At 34.4% G+C, this 19,108-nt stretch overlaps 2 protein-coding genes across 2 annotated transcripts in view; both read right to left on the bottom strand.

The window, feature by feature from the left end:
- Positions 1-2,196, bottom strand: part of HELRODRAFT_69219 (hypothetical protein) — a gene marked incomplete at both ends in the record, with an annotated part of 5,543 nt that extends 3,347 nt beyond the window's left edge. Inside the window, 6 exons of the mRNA XM_009030539.1 lie at positions 59-232; positions 644-766; positions 1,104-1,232; positions 1,425-1,564; positions 1,735-1,821; positions 2,043-2,196. Coding sequence (XP_009028787.1) covers positions 59-232; positions 644-766; positions 1,104-1,232; positions 1,425-1,564; positions 1,735-1,821; positions 2,043-2,196 — 807 coding nt within the window. The remainder of the gene's footprint in view (positions 1-58; positions 233-643; positions 767-1,103; positions 1,233-1,424; positions 1,565-1,734; positions 1,822-2,042) is intronic.
- Positions 2,197-14,835: 12,639 nt separating this feature from the next.
- Positions 14,836-16,994, bottom strand: HELRODRAFT_69628 (hypothetical protein; the record flags this gene model as incomplete). The annotated part of the gene is made up of 4 exons (XM_009030602.1): positions 14,836-15,153; positions 15,391-15,520; positions 15,935-16,443; positions 16,854-16,994. Coding segments are annotated over 4 exons (1,098 nt in total), but the record flags the coding sequence as incomplete, so codon positions are not given.
- Between the last annotated feature and the right edge of the window lie 2,114 nt (positions 16,995-19,108).

Below are 19,108 nucleotides of genomic sequence, written 5' to 3'. Positions count from 1 at the left end.
TTATCAAAAAATTTCATAGATTTAAATGGTCCAAAACAAAACGTAAGAACTGAAAGACAGTACTATCAAAGTGCTCGATGACGGTGAGAGCAGCAGGGGATTCAGGGATGTCAGATGTTATCTGCTTGCATTCAATTTTAACTCGAGTCCTGCTGTGCTGGTCAAATGCTATGTTAATCAGTGAAAAGTGCTGGAAGTCTGTTCCACTTTTCACAATATAAACATCCCTCACCTAAAAGTTTAGGACAGCAGCAAATGAATAAATGAATGTCGGTAGATATGAATGTATCTTCATAATAAAAACAGCTTGTACACTTGTGAATTTGTATGTAGTATGAATGAATGTGTAGAGTAGGTACGTGAATGCACGCACATGCGCACATGTGAATTTCCGTACTCCACACAAATTGTTCATACAGCCAGTGAAAAACGAATGGACGTATACATCACTCGTGCCACCTGCTGAATAAAAACTTTGAAAAATTTCTATTACTTGATAAATGCCCAGGTCATTCCTTATATTTCGGCACGAAGATAAGTTGACAGACATATTTTTGATTCAACATTTTTTAAGCTTTCGCAGAGAAAACAGAACCAAACAACAAACAACAAGACAGGTAAACAGACAATTAAACATACAGACCTTTCTGACATCATAATCATGATCGTGACCTCCAAGAATGAGGTCAATACCCTGGCAGTGTTTGGCCAGGTTGAGGTCATTTGGCCACCTCATGTGGGTTAGTGCTATGACATAATCAACCCTCTAAAATAGAAATAATTATAAATATTATTAAAATTAAACTTTTAAACACAAATTAACACTGTTAAATAATACAATTGCCAATATTATCATGATCAGTAGCATAAAAAAATTAATTTAAATACACACATACCATTAAACATACAAAAAGAAAAACAAAAATGTGAACAAATGAACAAGAAACCCATTAACAGAGCACATAACAAGCAAATTAATGAACCATTTATCATGTATGCTTAAAAACCAATTAAACTCCCAAGCCAACAAATAAATAAACAACAAACAATACAACAAAAACAAAATAACGAAAACAAAATACAAAAGAAAACACAAATCCAACATCATGCTCCCTTAGATATCTAGCTATTTGGTTGCCTTGCGTAATGTAATCAATGTACTCCACATCAATCTCATCAATTGTACTGACAGCATCCAACCATTCCTTCTCAATGAGACCCATAAACCCAATCTGTCAATCAAAAACTACAAACATTTCATCGTTTTAAAGATATTTTAGACATTTTTGATAAAATACATTTCAAATTGCATGCATAGATAAATATTATTATATTTTTTATTACCCTATAATAGTGATGGAGATGATTATTTAATAGTAGCCAAAGAATTTAAGAAAAACAAAAACAAAAGCAAAATGGTTGACCCTTTTGTTCGCCCACTCAATGACAATTTTTTTGTGTGCCTGTGCAAGGGGCTGACCTGTCATAATGTCATGTACATTACTCAGCAGCCACGGGAAGTTCATCTGTTCTACCACATTCATCAGATTATCCGCTCCAAAATCTGTTTTCAAAATTTTGTTAACTTTATTGAGAGTCACGTCTGGGATGTTAAAAAGATTAACAAATTCGCTTGAAAATGAATGAAGGTTTTAGAAATTAAGATGAAATAAAATTACAAAAGTATTTAACTTGAAAGTATCCAAAACATTATATAGAAAAACTTAAACCAACCAAAATCATGATTGCCATAAACAGCACAGCTCACATTCAGCATGCTAAATATTGGTATGAACTGTCGGCCTTTAGTAACTGCACTAACTGTATTTTGCATGTTTAAAATTTGTGGCATGGTAAATAAGATACATTGAAAATAGTACACCGACAAGCAATTGACACCTCTGAAAACAATCTTATTTATATCGAAAAGCGCTCTACAAAGCTTTCATCGAAATTATTAATGATTAATTAAATTTAGTTAATCATTTTGTTAATAAATAACAAAATTATTATCATTTAATTAATATTAATTGCGAACTGACGAGCAGACGGGTTGAGAGCATCTCCACTGAAGATGACGAGAGGGTTCAAGTGATTGAGGGCTTCCACCGCCGAAATGAACCTCGCGGCACCACCAACTGGTTCCGAATATCGAGGCGCCAAATTATAAACATCATTGAAGTGAATGATGTTCAGTGTGCTACATACTGAACTGGATGCCTAATAAAACACACCAAAAAACAAATTTTTATAAAATATTCATTGTTAGGTAGTCGGGATGAAAATTGAGAAGTTTCGAGAAGAGATTTGAAATGAAAATTACAAAATACTGAATTATGAAGGCTAACCATTTTAATTATAAGTTATCGTTTTACTTGATCAAAAAAATTAAATTTGAATTTTTAAACTGGCACGATCGGAAAAACGCAGCTTTCAAAAAAGACAGCCAGACGCTCCTCTTTCAAACCAAAAACGCTGAATCAAAAGAGACGAATGAAAATTTATTTAAAAGTTAATTCAAGTTTCGATATCACAAACAACTTCAAATTTCCGCCATTTTAGCCTCAAAATAGCTTGTTAAAAACGTTAAATAAATCATAAACGCAGAAAAAACTGATCAGTGTGATCTAAATTGACTCAGTTATGCCCTTATCTGGGAAAGCAATCTATCAATATTTGTACGTTGCCTGCCATTATGTTGGCTCATTTAAATTGAACGCTTACATCGCCGCCACAAATTGCCTTCCACATGGGTTGTATGTTGGTTTTTTGTATGCTGGTTTTGTAAGCTGGTTTTGTGTGTGTTGCTTTTGGTCGTTTGTTAAATGTGGTTTGTTGTATGTGGGTTAGGGTTGTTGCATTTGCAGCTCTCCCAATGCAACCAAAAACGCGTAGATGGAAAAAGAATGAAATAAATAATATAAAAAGATAAATAATCAGAATGAACTGACAATCAAATAAACCAACAAACGAACGAACAAACAAACAAACAAATAGAAGAATGTTTAACGAAAGAACGTTTCAGTATGCAATCGGAACATGTTGAGCTGAATTGAAGAGGTATTAAAAGAAACGCAAACGAACAAAAAACTGGAAACATGAAGTAAAGCTGTTAACAATAAGTGGAGGTAAGAGAAAGTAAATAAAAGTGAAAAGCAACTTCTAAATTGACGGACGGGTGTTGAAAAAAACATAAAATGACATTAAGCGCGTTATGTTGCAGCGATTTAAATTATAGACATTTGTATGTTGTACGCGTGGAAAGTTCAATTTGCTCGTGTTATCTGAGCAATTATGGAGGGGCTTAGTAACGCAACTGGCCGATGTAGAGATACTTGCATACGTATACAAATGCATGTGTGTGTTTGTGTGCGTGAATGTGCCCATACATGTGTGCATATATCTGTGCATGTATGTGTGCGTGCTTGCAAGTACGTGCGTGTATATGCGTTTACTTGTGTGTGCGAATGATGCACATGAAGTAATGCATGGGTTGTGTGACGATGTGTTAAAGAATTGATTTGTTGCTTGGTTTGGAAATTTGTATGTGAAGTTATTAGAGCAAATGTATAGTTTTAGTTTATATATTTTATGCGTGTGCGCTTTTAAATCTGTTTATTTTTTGCGTGCGCTAACATGTGATGTTTATGCGTGTTTTAAATCTGTCTATAAGTATAATCAAAATATTGTTTGTATAGCAGAGATGTGACTGACGCGCGGTGTTAATGTGTTTCCTCGCTAGATCACCACGTTCTTGTACAATGCTAAGATGTGTGGTCGTGTGGATGTGTGGTTTTGTGGATGTGTAAATGTGTGGTTGTATGGATGTGTCTTTGTTGAATGTGTGTTTATGTGTTTGTGTGGATGTGTTTATGTGGATGTGTGGTCGTATGGATGTGTGTTTGTGTGGATGTGTGAATGTGTGTTTATGTGTTTGTGTGGACGTGTGGTTGTGTGAATGTGTGGTTTTGTCAATTTTGTTTTATTTAATATCCTTAAATTTCCAATTTTTATTATCATTTTTATTGATTTTGTTCTTGAGTTATTCTCATTACTAATTTCGCTGTTACAAATTTTTACGTCATTGTTTATAAAATCAATATTTTTTTGAATGCCTGTGTTGTTGTTGTTAGTTTTGTTTTTGTCGTTGTTGTTAAACACGCAACACTTCGATTGTTGAGTCTGCAATTTCTTTCAAACGCAATCTTTTTATTGTTCGTGGAAATGCTGTTTGCATAAAATTCTTCCAGTCGCACTTTCATCTTCGTCGTCGTCGTCGTCATTGTTGTAGCCGTTTGTAGCCGTTGTAGCTGTTGTAGCCGTTGTAGTTGTTGTAGCCGTTGTAGTTGTTATAGCTGTTGTAGTTGTTGTAGCTTTTGTATTATTTCGGTGGTAGAAGCAGTTTCTGTTGTATTAGCTTTTAATGTTGTTATTTTTTTGTTCAATTTTTGTCGATAAAGTAATGTAAATTAACTCACTGCATATGGTTATAAGCTCATGCTTCACACATTTTATGTTGTTGAAATGTTCGTCCGGCTGAAATTTTTTCAATTCAAAACTAGAAATAGAAAGAAAAAATGTTTGTCTGCAAATCAAAATAGCATCTGGACTATTCATATAAATGTGTCCGAATTTCAAATATTACTGCATGACATTGTATTTCACATCCGAAACAGCAAATAAGTGCAACCCAAGAGAACGTTATATGTATCCAATGTTTCTCATGTGTTTAACAAGTATCTCAAGTATCACACGTATCACATAAGTCTAATGTTTTTCATGAATCCCATGTATCTAATGTATCTCACGTATTTCATGTTTTTAACGTACCTCGTGTATCTCATGTATCTCATGTATTTCATGTATTATTGATACAATCACAAGTACCTAATGTATCTCATGTATCACAAGTATCTAATGTATCTCATGTATCTAATGTATCTCTTGTATATCACGTAGAATGATTTTCTAAACAAATGCATATCAAGGTAGGGTGAGCGGCAAAGGTCGGTTGAGGTAGTCAGGTAGGTTGGAAGATAGAATGCTCTAGCAAATGGGATGACTTAAGAATGAAATGCATGCAATTAATCGCTGCCATCTCATTCTAGATTTTTCCTAACGAACCATTGTTGAATTGAAATGTTCAAATTTTTGTATGTATGTATCATTGTATCTGCTATTGCGTGTATGTGAATGCATGTGTGCGCGAGCACATGCTTTGTATTTTTATGTCTGTCTGTCTCTGTGATCATGTACGAGGTTGTTGGCATGCGTGATCGTGTAAATGCGTTTATATATGCAAGCAATATTTATCGACCTTTTGATAGTGACGATTTGGATACGTACGTGTGCCAGAATACAGGATGCATAAAAAAAACTCACTGGTGTACAGGTACACGCAAGCGTACACGCAAATGTACACACAAGCGTACACGCAAATATATACATACGCAAGCGTACACGCAACGTAGAGTGCGGAATGTTTTTTAGAGGATGCTGTTATGTGGGACGAGCAAATATGGAGGCTTTGTATTTCATTGTACCCTTCCATTCGTGAGATACTGAACCTGCTAAACAGGAGAGATGGTGAGCAAGTGGAGAGGGAAAAAATAAAAAAGGAAAGAAAAATGAAAGCGAGATAAAGAGAGAGAGGGAGAGAGAGAGAGATGAAAAGAGAGACAGAGTGATGAAACAGTGAAGGAAGTAAATACTAATATAAAACGCAATAATGCGTTACTATTCACTTGTATACAAAATCATATAATAGTGTGTATGTATGTGTGTACGTGCGTGTATGTGGTGTGTATGTTTTTGAATGTGCGTGTATTTATGTGTGTATTTATGTATTTGAGTGTGTGTGTTCTGTTTTGGTTTTATAATCATTTGATTACAATATCCATGCCATGTTTTTATATTGATATTGACGCTCTGCAATCTAGCACGTGATATCACGTTATTAAATTACTTTCACAAAGATGATGTTCGCGTTTGAGATTATTGTTTTTTATTATTTTAAAAAACACCTCTTAGAATATTCCGTCAAATTGACGTCATAATTACGTCATATTCGTATTTTCCGTCCACTATTTATCGATGGTTCGTTTCCACAATGGCCCAACGCATGCCATGAATGAAGTTAATGTGCGCCTACTTCTTATCTGCCGATGGAATCGATTAAAACCAATACAGTTTGTGAATGAAATGAAATTTAAAAAAATATTCTACGCAGTATGACATGGAGTTATTTGTTGGTTGAGTCGTTGTTGCTTCTGTTCTTTCAAACCTTTCGCTGTTTCAGTCATTTCACTGTTAGAAGCATTTAAGCTGGAAATGTGATTGCATTATATTATATTGTGTAATGCTTACAAATTTATCAATTCGTTATTTCTTTTCCAAATGAATATTATAAAATTTTAAAAATATATTATCATTAAAATTAAGTAGGTTTCGTTTGTACAAACGAATTTAAAAGCATAAAGAAAGAGAGAGAGAGAGAGAGAGAGAGAGGGAGAGAGAGGGGAAGGGAGTGAGGAGAGAGAGAGATGGAGAAATCTGATAATGAGTATGTAGATGCAATTGTTCTTTTATTTCTCGGAGTGCCCTGCTTAGTTAATGACCTTATGCTTGCCTCTTTTATTCAGAAAGAAATTAAAACGTACCCAGTGCAGTCTGACTGCTACTGCCGCTACTTCTTTCTCTTTCCGTTCCCTTCTTCCCCTCATCTTCATCCCTCTTTCTCCTCCTCCTCTCCATCTTTCTCATTTTCTTCATCTCCATCATCTCATTTTCTTCCTCCTTCATTTTCAACTTTTTCTCAATTTATCGATAGCGGATTTTTATTTTATTTCATCTGTGTGTGAGTGTGTGTGTGTGTGTGTGTGTGTGTGTGTGTGTGTGTGTGTGGGTCTGTGTGTACGAATGTGTGTAAAGTTATTTTACACGTGTAATGATGCACGCACAACTACACACACACATACAATACACATACAAACCCACACGAAAGAACGAAACACACCACACAAAATCACACTCTTACAAGCAAACGTATATAAATTTATTAACCAAAAATTGATTGGCAACCGTTAAGAAATGAATTGTTCGCCAGCAGATTTCTGATCCTAATGCATCGCCCCTGGCTTTCATATTAATATTCTCCTGTTTTTTTTTTTTATTTTCAACACATTTTCAACGCTCTATTATAAGAAGTACACTGCAGTCAAGCATTACACACACGTTTAAGTCGTTTGTATGGCTGTACGTACGGTTATATGCATGAATTGTGTGTGTGTGTGTGTGTGTGTGTGTAAGTGTGTGTGTGCGTATGTGTGTGTGAGTTTTTAAAATAAATATATAAATAAATGTGTGAGTGAGTATGTGTGTGAGTGTGTGTATGTTTGTGAGAGTGTCTGCTCTTTATGGCTGTGTTTTGCAGTGTGTTGAAGTACAAAATTTAATACAAATAAACGCAGAAACACCCGAACATCTAATATTCAAATCGTGTAATGTATACAATGTTTATTTAGAGCGTTTTATTTGCTTACAGAAGGTTTCATGGGTCGAACATCTTGGAGGTCCAATTTCTGTAATGACTTGAAGAGCGGTCATTCGTGGGGTCATTAAATGTTTACCTACTGCACATCCTTCAATCCATAATTCTTTCCTAATTTTTTTGATCAAATTTTTTATGTATTTTTATGTTTTTAATGATTTTTTTTATGTAAAAACTAGTCATTACAAACATTTCTTACAATTAGTTTAAATACTTTGAGCAATTAAAACAACGACGCGGGCGAAGTTTGTTGCCACGTCACAGCAACAATTGCACACGATAAAACTTTTCCAACTATTTGCGGTAATTTTTTATCTGATAAACATTTCAGCTTTATTTTGAGTGCTGCCTAGTTATCATTATTATTACTATTAATCATTTTTCCTTAATAATTATTAAGTAGCAGTAGCGCGTAAACAAGCAGCATTGATAGCAACGTAAAAAAGAAGCTGCTACACGAATTCAGTTGATGGGACGAAAACTAATCAACGATGTACAGTTTTAATTTTTTTCTATAGAGTAAAATTGATTTTGTTTTCATATAACTGTGTGTGTGTAACTTTATACCGAGACCAGACTAAACTTTATACCAAGACCAGACCAAACTTTATAGCGAGACCAGACCAAACTTTATACCGAGACCAGACCAGACTTTATACCGAGACCAGACCAGACGAGTCCAGCAACTCGTATATTTAAAGCATTGCACGACCGCGCATACATTATTGTCTATTTTATTCGGGTAGTTTTAAAATATTTTCAATGTCTCAGCAGCGGCGTTTTATAAAATTTACTTATCGGATCGTTACAGCAGTGCAAACGTTTTTTTGTTTGCAATGGCCTCAGATAGGCACGAGTTTTTATTATTTTTCAAAGTTTATACATTTCTGTCAGTTCTGGTCTACAACTTCTTCCCTTCTTATTTGTGTTTGTTGTTTTTTTTCATTGGCATTATTATTGCTATGCTGACGTTTTTACTATTAAAAGTGTTTTTTGTGCAATTTTTAATTTTAAACTTCTACTGCTGGATTTATGATGTCAAGGAAGTTGGGAATTTTAATTGAAAATACTTCACACACTGACTGCTACCGCCGCTACTTCTTTCTCTTTCCGTTCCCTTCTTCCCATCATCTTCATCCCTCTTTTTTGTCCCTCATCCATCTACACACGAAAATAAAATAAACAAAAGAAAGTAAGTACTTCATTGTATAGCATTTGTTTATTCAAGACTGTAATGCTGTTTGTTGACAACAGAGTAATGAGCTCCATAAAATATTTAACTAGTGATGCATGTTTAAAAGTTAATTTTAATGAGATGTAATAAATATCTATATATTTAAAAGTTAATTTTAATGAGATGTAATAAATATCTATATATTTAAAAGTTAATTTTAATAAGATGTAATATATATCTATTTATATGTATATAAGTACATTTATACTTAGATATTTTAATGTCAGCTTTTATATTAAAACTTAATATCATTTGATGGCAAATAAGCAATATCAGCAATGTCTGGTGCATTGGTTTCAAGCATATTCTTCATCATCATCATCATCACCACCACCCCCCCCATCATCATCATCACCACCCCACCATCATCACTATCATCATCCTCAACACCACCATCATCATCAACACCACAACCACCACCACCACCATCATCATCATCGTCGTCGTCATCATCATCATCATAGTTATCAAAAGACGATATATGACGATATATTACATCATCATCATCATCATCATCATCATCATCATCATCATTCTTATATCATTAAAATATTATTATTAAATATTAAAAGTATAAGTATTGTTAAAAAAGTAAAAATATTGTTATAATTTAATAAATTCGCCATTGAAAAAAAAAATAATAAAATTCCTTTTAAAATGAAAGCGGTTCTTCTACTTATATAAATATTAAGTCATCAATTAATTAGTAATTTAATTAACCAATCAATTTATTTATTTATAAAACTAATGCTCTAAAACAGCAAAAATCCGGTAAAAACAGTTTATAACTTCTGCAGAAAGTCATTAACATAGGAAGAAATTGGCCGTTTGAAAGTTCATCTGGAAGGAATCTCTTAATTAAATGTCTTATATGTTTAGTCTGCTTTTCTCTAAGTTTTTTCCTTACTAGTAAACATTTAACTCATTAGTAGGGTACATACAAACAGTGTTTAAAAAAAAGAATGGTTTTTTTTCTCATTTTTCATTCGTAAAAGTTGAGTTTTTCTTTTTTAAAAGTACCCATTCAACCAATTAGTGAGATAAATGGTTTTTAATTAGGAATATCAAAACCCCGCTTTCCAGCTATTGCAAAGAAAAGAATATATACATACAAAATGTATCTATACAGAATTTGTACATATACAAAGTTTGTATATATATATATATATATATATATATTATATATATATATATTATATATATATATATATATACAAAGTATGTCTATGCAAAATGTGTATACAAAAATCTATATATATCAAAAATTTATATATGCGGAATTAATACACAAACTTTTTTATATACAAAATGATGCAATGCAGTGATATATTGTATATATTGGTAAAATAAAAAAATATGTATAATATATATACATGCGTATAACAGAAAAAATGTTTGCATTAACATTGTACAATGTAAACCAAAACCCCACATATAAGCGCGTGCAAACATACTCAAACAAACTCCCACACACGCAAACAAACTCTCACACGCGCAAACACACGCAAACAAACAGTCTCACGCACACATTTAGCCGCAGGTTCAGAAGATAGGCATTCGAGACGAACAACAACCACACTTATAAAGGGTAATTAAGACACATATAAAAATACAATCATATTACACACATCCACATAAATACCAGGGTTTTTAATAATACCCAAACATTGTATCGCGAATACCAACACCTATGCTTTTTAATGATGTCACATGATAACGGAACCAATATTTTATCTGTAACAATGGTTTCAGTAGTTAATATTGTTATCATCGCTGCAATGGTCAAATCGCGCTATATTATTTGTTATCTTGATTATTCGTTATCTTCGTTATCTTTGCCATATTTGTAATATTTGGATTTTAAAAATCCCTTGTATACAAAGAGGTAGAGCAGCAAAGTCAAAAGAAAAGTTTTGAAGCGAGGTTTGATGCGAAGTTGTAATTGCGATTTATGTAGCTATACTTAGATTGGTTTAGTGTTTTAATTACTATTGGCATTCAAATAAACGTTCAACAAAGTTTGCGTTTGAAGCAGTTTTGTTTATCTATAGGAAATCTTGAACCTACTGAATGACGAACACTTGACGGTTGTGGTTGTTGGAAGCTACAATACTGGTGTTGGAAAGATAGAGATCTTTGAAATTATGTCATTGGTCTAGGTAGTTACGAGCGTTCAAGTGTTACAGCAATATATAAAAAGAAAATGAAGCAAACATACAAACACACACACATACATACATACATACATACGTACGTACGTACATACATACATACATACATACATATACATATATACATACATACGTACGTACGTACATACATACATACATACATACATACATACATACATACATACATACATACACACACACACACACACACACATACATACATACATACATACATACATACATACATACATACATACATACACACACACACACACATACATACATACATACATACATACATACATACATCCATGCACTCATTCTTCTTAACCTACAAACACACTACTGGCGTTTAAATTCATTGCCAGGGATTTTCAGACCCAATGTCAACATCATCTTCATCATCGTCTCGTCATCATCGTCCTCACCATCATCGTCGTCAATGTGACGTCATCATCATCGTCGTCGTCATGACCATCTCGTCATCATCGTCGTCATTATTAGCAAAATGTTTTCCGCAGTTGTCATGACGTTATTAACATCATTATTATATTATATATTTATGAGAGAGAGAGAGATAGAGAGAGAAAGAGAGGGAAGTAGGGAGAACGAGAAAGATAGATACACTCATAGAGAAATACATAAACAAACACAAAGGTATATGAGCGTTAAAAAGCCAGCAAATGCTGAGGAAATGCATTGTGTAAACAAACTAAAAAAATGCGATGTCTTGAAAAATAGAATAATAAAATGATACTATTACAACTATTATTATGATTATCATTGTTATTATGATTATCATTTTATTATTTTCATTGTAAATAAACAAATAAATTCCATGCCAAACAATTATTGGTATTTGAAAATCTGCAACATTTACATTTTGGAGCTAATAACAAAATATCACAACATTAACAACAGCGTTATTATTGTTATTGTTGGTGATATTGTTATTATTATTGTTAATGCTATCATTATTATTATTAATGTTGTTCTGCTCCTATTATTACATTAAGTAGCTTCTTTTAAATCTTATTGAAACACGAAATCTCGAGAACAGTTATGCCATGTTATGTGATACTATTTTGATGCTATTTGATGTTATATTAGTGTAATGGGATGCCATGTTAATGTTATGCGATGTTATATTCATGTTTTGTGATGTTATATTAGCGTTATGAGATGTTATGTTATATTAATGTTACGTGATGTTAATGTTATGTAATGTTATATTAATGCAATGTGATGTTATAATAATGTTATGTTAGTGTGATACTATGTAATGTTATGTTGATGTTGTTTTATATTTGTTATATATGATATGATATTATGTAATGTCATTTCGTGTAAACACAGGCGACAAAACTATTACTGAGTTTTCAGACCAAACACCATCAAAATGTGTTAAAAAAATTTTCACTTTTAGGTTCCAGTTTATTTTAAAATAAATTGAGATTTGTAGTATTTTAATTTAAAAAAAAGGTTTTTTAAACAATTGGATTATCAATATTTTAAGAATATATTAGCTATAATAATTTGTAAGAAGATTATTCGTTTTATACGAAAAATGATTGTGTCTTAAATAAAAATCAATTATTTTGACTGCTTCTCTAATACAAATTACAACATCCATCCATCCGTCCGTCCGTCCGTCCGTCCGTCCATCCATCCATCCATCCATCCATCTATCATCTATTCATCTACCTCATCTGATGAAAGTGACTGTTGTTGACACAATTTGAAATGAGGTTCGAACAAAAACATACAAACACACACATCATGCAAACGCACGCGAACTCACACACACACATCTATATATGCAAGTGTGCAAACACACACATACACATCTACATATACAAACATGTACAAACACACATACATCAATGTATACAAACGTACGTCTGCTAAATTGTATGCAATACAACACATTTTTAACAAACAACTTCATAAACAAACAAACAAACACAAAATATCTTAGACGCATTTAAACTTAAAATATGCGATAATGCAAACATACGTCTTTACATACAAACAAGTGCCTACAAACAAAGATTTCTCAAATACAAACATAAAGATTAATTTATACAAACACACAAACCATATTAAATAAAAATACACAAACACATCTTACTAAATAAACACACATAGAGACAGACAGACAAACGTAGAGGCACAGAGAGTTATATTAAACATTCAATAAATTTACATCGTAAGCTTTTAGCTTCTGACCTGACCAACATAGGCCGACCATATGCAGCAGAAATTTCTTGTGTGTGGTCGCTTCGAAGGGTCATTAAGGTCAGGTGAGGTCAGGTAAGTTTTGTTCCATGTCCTCTTTGTTATTGTCACGGAATGCTTTATTCCTTTAATTATTGTCGTTGTGGCTGTGATGGTGAATGTTGCTGTCTGTTGCTGTTGTCGTTGTTTTTTGTTGTTGCTGTTGTTGTTTGTTGTTGTTGTTGTTTATTGTTGTTGTTGTCTGTTGTTTTTATAATTAGTTTTTATTGTTGGTTCTTAATAATATTGTTAGTTGTGGAGAGGAGATGTGTTTCTGAGCAGTTTCTCTGCTTTTGTTTGTGAAGAATGGTGACTTACTTAAACACAAACGTAAACACACACGTACACACACACACACACTCACACACGCACATGCACACGTGCACATACAGACAATCCGCGGTTTCATATAGTTGCAAGCAGTAACAATAATGTCAATGGGGCGACTAATGCTGTTATGACCAACCAGGGAATACACTCCAGTTTGAAAAGTAAGAAGAAAAAAATTACATGCAAAAAAGTTGCGCATAAAAAAATGGAAAAAGATGGAAAAAGATTTGAAGCTAATTTTTCTAAACTTTTCTAAATATGTTCTTGCCTGACCGGCGGTTGCAACTTTCGAATTAAAATTTTCACAACACTCTCCTTTCACTTCTTATCTCTCCACACGTTTAAGTTAAAAAAATTGCCTGAGTCATTTTTGATTTGGTCGGAAATTTTTTTAAACGTTTCATTCGGTCGGGCTGTAACAGCTTCCAACCTCGTTCAATTATGAAACATTTGGCAAATTAGCGTCGGCCTCCCAACTCTACCTACACATGTAACAAACTGGCATCAACAACGACAACCGACGAGGCAACACTCAAACAGTGAACGCACAAACATCTTCAGCATTATTTACCGTCATGTTACAAAAGTGCATGAACGTCAGTGAGGTCACGAACAAATAAACAAAAAATTAGTATAAAAATAAATGTAAGTATAAATAAGTGGACAATTTGAACATGTTGCCTAGACATAAAAATAAATAAATAAATACAGAAACATAAAAACAGAGTGCAGACATTTATGAAGGCTAACAAAGTCATTTGTAGCACAACCGCACATCAATTATTTCCTCAAATTGGCAACTAATTCGCCGCCAACATAGTGCCGTGAGAAGAACGACGCGATGCAAACAACCAACCAACCAACCAACCAACCAAACAGGCAAACAAACTGACGGACAGAAAAAAAAACAGAAAAAGAAACAGACAAGTAAGCAGAAAAACGCAAACAAAGTGAGAAAACGACAAACACAGCAATAACGCCAATGATTCATTCATTCAATCCAAGAGCATTCCACATCAAATCACATGTGCCATTGCCAACGCAGTCACACACACTCACACATACTAAAAATAAATTGCACACATGAACATAAACACACACTCACACATACTAAAAATAAATTGCACACATGAACATAAACACACACTCACAGATATTGCACATGCATACAATATATTCTTATGCAAATGTATTGTAAAAAAAACGAAATGAAAAAATATATTTGGTCATGAATAACATTTAAAAGACAAATTTATAAGTTTTTAGATTTTGTTTCATGAAAGATTGCTGCAGTGGAAACATCTTCTGAAGAGCAGTTTTTTGAAAGCAGTTCTGAAGTCCGGGTTGAAGACCGTGTAGATGACCGGATTGAGGAGAGAGTTGACGTATCCCAGCCAGCCGATGACGCCAATCACTTGATTTGGAATGTTACACGTTATATCGGAGCAGAACGGTTTCACGGTAGCAAGTATGAAGAATGGAAGCCAACAAAAGATGAAAGTACCAGTTACTATGGCTAAAGTCCGCGCGGCTTTCCGCTCTCTTTTCTGTTCCAGTTTTTCTTTAGCCTTTTGCTCCGGAGTCAAGTTTAGCTTAGTCGATGTTTTGGATACGCTGGATAGAAGAAGGTTTCTTGTCGGGGTCTTTCCAGGTGAAAATTCTGAGCGGCACGGCGAGTCAATAAGTCGTGGAGTGCTTGTTGGTGTGGAGATTGATGCTGTAGTTGCTGGTGCTGTTGTTGTTGGTGCTGTTGTTGTTGTTAACGTTGTTGTGGTGTATTTATTCTCTATTATAAAGTCGCAGCTGTTGTCGTTAGCATCGGCATGAACGTTGACGTTTCTGTGGCTGTGGCTGCTACTACTCGTGTTTTCGTCGTTCGTCTCATTCAGGCTGTCGTTATTGACGTTCTTGTTCATTTTGTTGTTCTTATTTTTCTTATCGACTGCTATTGAGAAATTTCTTGAGACATCGATGAACAATTTTTTTAAATTTTTTGACTTTTTTACGATGTGATTAAAATTACTTGTCTGAGTATTCTCTTGGCAGTTAGAAATAGTGTGATTGTTGGTGTTGTTATTGTTGTTGTTGGTGGTGTTGGTGTTGTTGCTATCTTGAGTAGTTGTTGATAGTTCGTTGGAGGTATTCGATTGTTGCTGTTTTTGTTGTTGGTAGTAATTTTGCTGTTTTTCCAGTTGCATTTGTCTCCGTTGAAGACGTTCATAATCCTGATGGTTGTCAATGTCTTCCTCGCCGTCGCCATCCTCATTGTCGACTCGTTGCGACAAAGCCAACGTCGTTACAATACCAGCGTTTGAGGTAGTTGTGGCCGCGTATCCAACGGCCATCAAATTGGTAGACATTAGCAGTGTCGACGGGTCATTATCTTGACCTTCGTTTTTCTTTGTCATTGAATCGGTGTCAAGTACTTTTGCGTGGACATTCTTTATAACCACTTTACTATTTTTTTTCTCATTCCTTCGAAATGTCTGCTTACGAATTCTCGACTTGGCCGCTCTGAAAACTTTATAATAGATGACCATCATCAGAATTAGTGGCAGGTAGAACGCCCCGAGTGTGGAGAATACCATGAAACTGACGTCCTGGCTGATGAGGCATGTGCCCGTGTGGTTGGGATCGCTGGAGGGATGCTTCCACCCAAACAGCGGAGGGGTGGAGATGACGATGGCCACCGTCCAACTGAGGGCTATCATGATCAAGATTCTCCTGGCCGGTCTGTGGCAAACGTAGTCGATCTGAGTGACCACCCAGTACCTGTCCATGGAGATGGCAACGAGATGGAGGATGGAGGCCGTGCAGCAGATGACGTCAAGCGAGGTCCACAGGTCGCATACGATGGAGCCCAGGTACCACTTGTGGGTCACCTATAAAAAAAGTTTTAAAAATTAGTTGGTAAAAAAAAAATGAAAATAAAGTGCTAATTAAAAATTGAAAAATAATTTGCTCATATTTATGCACTGTTAATACATTTAGCATAACGAAGTGCACGAGCATGTTGTCAAAGGGCAGATGTTAAACAAAACAGTTTCAAGCCAATCAAAGAACGTGTTGAATGGCTCTTTGCATTCAAACTATATCCACCCTCACTAGCTTCTGCTTTCTTTAAAATCATTTACGTGCACATTCAAACAACAAACGAAATAAAAGTTAATAATTGTTAGGCCGTGATGCCACTTAACAGGATCTAATAACTATTATAACGCATATTAATTTAGAAATAATAATCTCTTAACAATTCAACACTGATGATGATCGATGTGATCAACAAACTGACGTCATTGACGGCAGCGATGGGCATGACAAGGACTGCCACCAGGAGGTCAGCCACGGCCAGGGAGGCGATCAAGTAGTTGGCCACATTTCTTAGGTTCTTCTCCACTGCAATGGCAACCACCACAAAAACATTCCCTGTGATCTATCGAGGAGGAAGTTGTGAGGTAGACGGAAATTTGTTAGAAGATTTTTTTGTGAGAAAGTGAAAAGGTAGGTTCTGGCGATTTGACAACAGCAATTTTCATTTATTTTTTGAACAATCAATCAACCGACCAATCAAGTTATTTCTCCCTTCATTCATTTCTCCCTTCCTTCCTTCTTTCATTCATTCATTCGTTCATGCATTCATTCGTTCGTTCGTTCGTTCGTTCGTTCGTTCGTTCGTTCGTTCGTTCGTTCGTTCATTCATTCATTCATTCATTCATTCATTCATTCATTCATTCATTCATTTATTCATTCATTCATTCATCCATTTGTTCAATCGTTCGTACGTTCGTTCGTTTATTTATTATTTTGAAATCTCCTCGCCTAGTTAGTCACACATCAATCAATCAGTCAGCTAGGCACCTCCTTAATTAAACTCTCACAAATCAGACTGCCTGTAATAAATTATCGACCGATTTATCAGATGACCCTTCAAAAAAATAGCTAAATTATCAACAAACCAATCAACAGTTGATCGATCAATCGTTCAATCATTCAATCAACTAATCAATCACCTCATCAATCAACTATTTAATCAACTAATCAATCACCTCATCAATAAACTAATCAATCAATCAACTAATCAATCAATCAACCAAATATTTAATTAGTTAATTAGTCAAAAAATCAATCAATAAACTTACAGTAGAAAGAATAATGAATATAAGTATGAGAGAGACAAAAACAATAAAGAGAGTGGCCCCTTCTAAACCCTCCTCATCAGAGTGAAACAAAGTTGTGGCTGTCGTCGTTGTAGTCGCTGTCGTCGCGTTATGCGACCACACGCTATTCACGTTGTTGTTGCTGTTTGTTGTGGTTGCGTAGTAGTAGTAGTTGTAATTTATGCTGTTGCTGTTGTTGTTGAATAAGTTGAAATTGTTGTTAAAGGTTTTGTTGTTGTTATATTTGTTTATGATGCTGTCGATGTTAATTTTGTTGTTATTGTTGTTGACGTTGTAGTAGAAGTAGTGGTTGTTGTTGTTGTTATTGTTGATGTTGTTGCTATTATTGATCTTAGAATTGGTGTTGTTGTTGTTAGTAGAAAATGAATTGAAATAATTGTTATTTTTATTTTTCGAATTCGAATAATCATAATAATAGTTGATATTATTATTATTATTATTACTATAATCATTGAAATTATTACTTTTATTATTGTTGTTGTAGTTGTTGATGTCAGCGTAGGCGTTGTAATTATAAACGCGATCGGTGTTTACCTCGTCGATATTATTATTATTATTATTATTGCTGTTGCTGTTGTTATAGTTTTTAGAATGGTAATAATAATATTGATTATTGTTATTGTTGTTATCATTGTTGTTGTCATTGTCATTGTTATTGTTGTTGTAGTAGTCATCAAAATGTTGCTGGTACGCGTAATTTTCAGCATCATAATCAGAACCACCTCCGCCATCATCAGCAGCACCGCCTGGATGATCATCATCAGTACCGCCACCATTATCGTACATATCCTCAACGCCGTACGAACGTTGATGAAACGGAAGTGGATCAGTCACGTGGGAGGTAACCATGGCAAGCATCACTTCCGGTTTGTTCAGTGATGTGCTGATGATGTCAATCAAAAGTTTACACTCATTTCTTCCATTCAACCTGCAATTGTCAAGAGGACAATGTGTTTAAATAGATAAACGTATCGATCCGCGCGCGCGCGTGTGTGTGTATGTGTGCTTCTGTTTGGGTGGGAGCATGTGCGTGCAGATATGTGTGAGTGTGTAAAAATCGACAACAAAATGCATTTACAAATTCTGTTTGTACATTGTTTCGTAAACGCGTAGAATTGGTTTTGTATTTGTTGCTATTTTAGCCTCTTTGTATGAACTGTTTGTATGTTCTGATCATGTTTGTTTGTTTGTTTGTTTCAATCATTTGTGTATGTTCTGATCATGTTTGTATACGCTGATCATGTTTGTATGTTCTGATCATGTTCGTATGTTTGTTGTGGCAAAAGTAGTAAGCCACAAAGTCAGGATCGTTACGTCCGCTAGATTTATTTTTATTTATTTTCAATTTAAATTCTGACCGGCGTTGAAA

The sequence above is a fragment of the Helobdella robusta genome, assembly GCF_000326865.2.
Source record: "Helobdella robusta unplaced genomic scaffold HELROscaffold_7, whole genome shotgun sequence".
Classification (NCBI taxonomy): domain Eukaryota; kingdom Metazoa; phylum Annelida; class Clitellata; order Rhynchobdellida; family Glossiphoniidae; genus Helobdella; species Helobdella robusta.
This window is presented reverse-complemented; position numbering and strand designations above follow the sequence as displayed.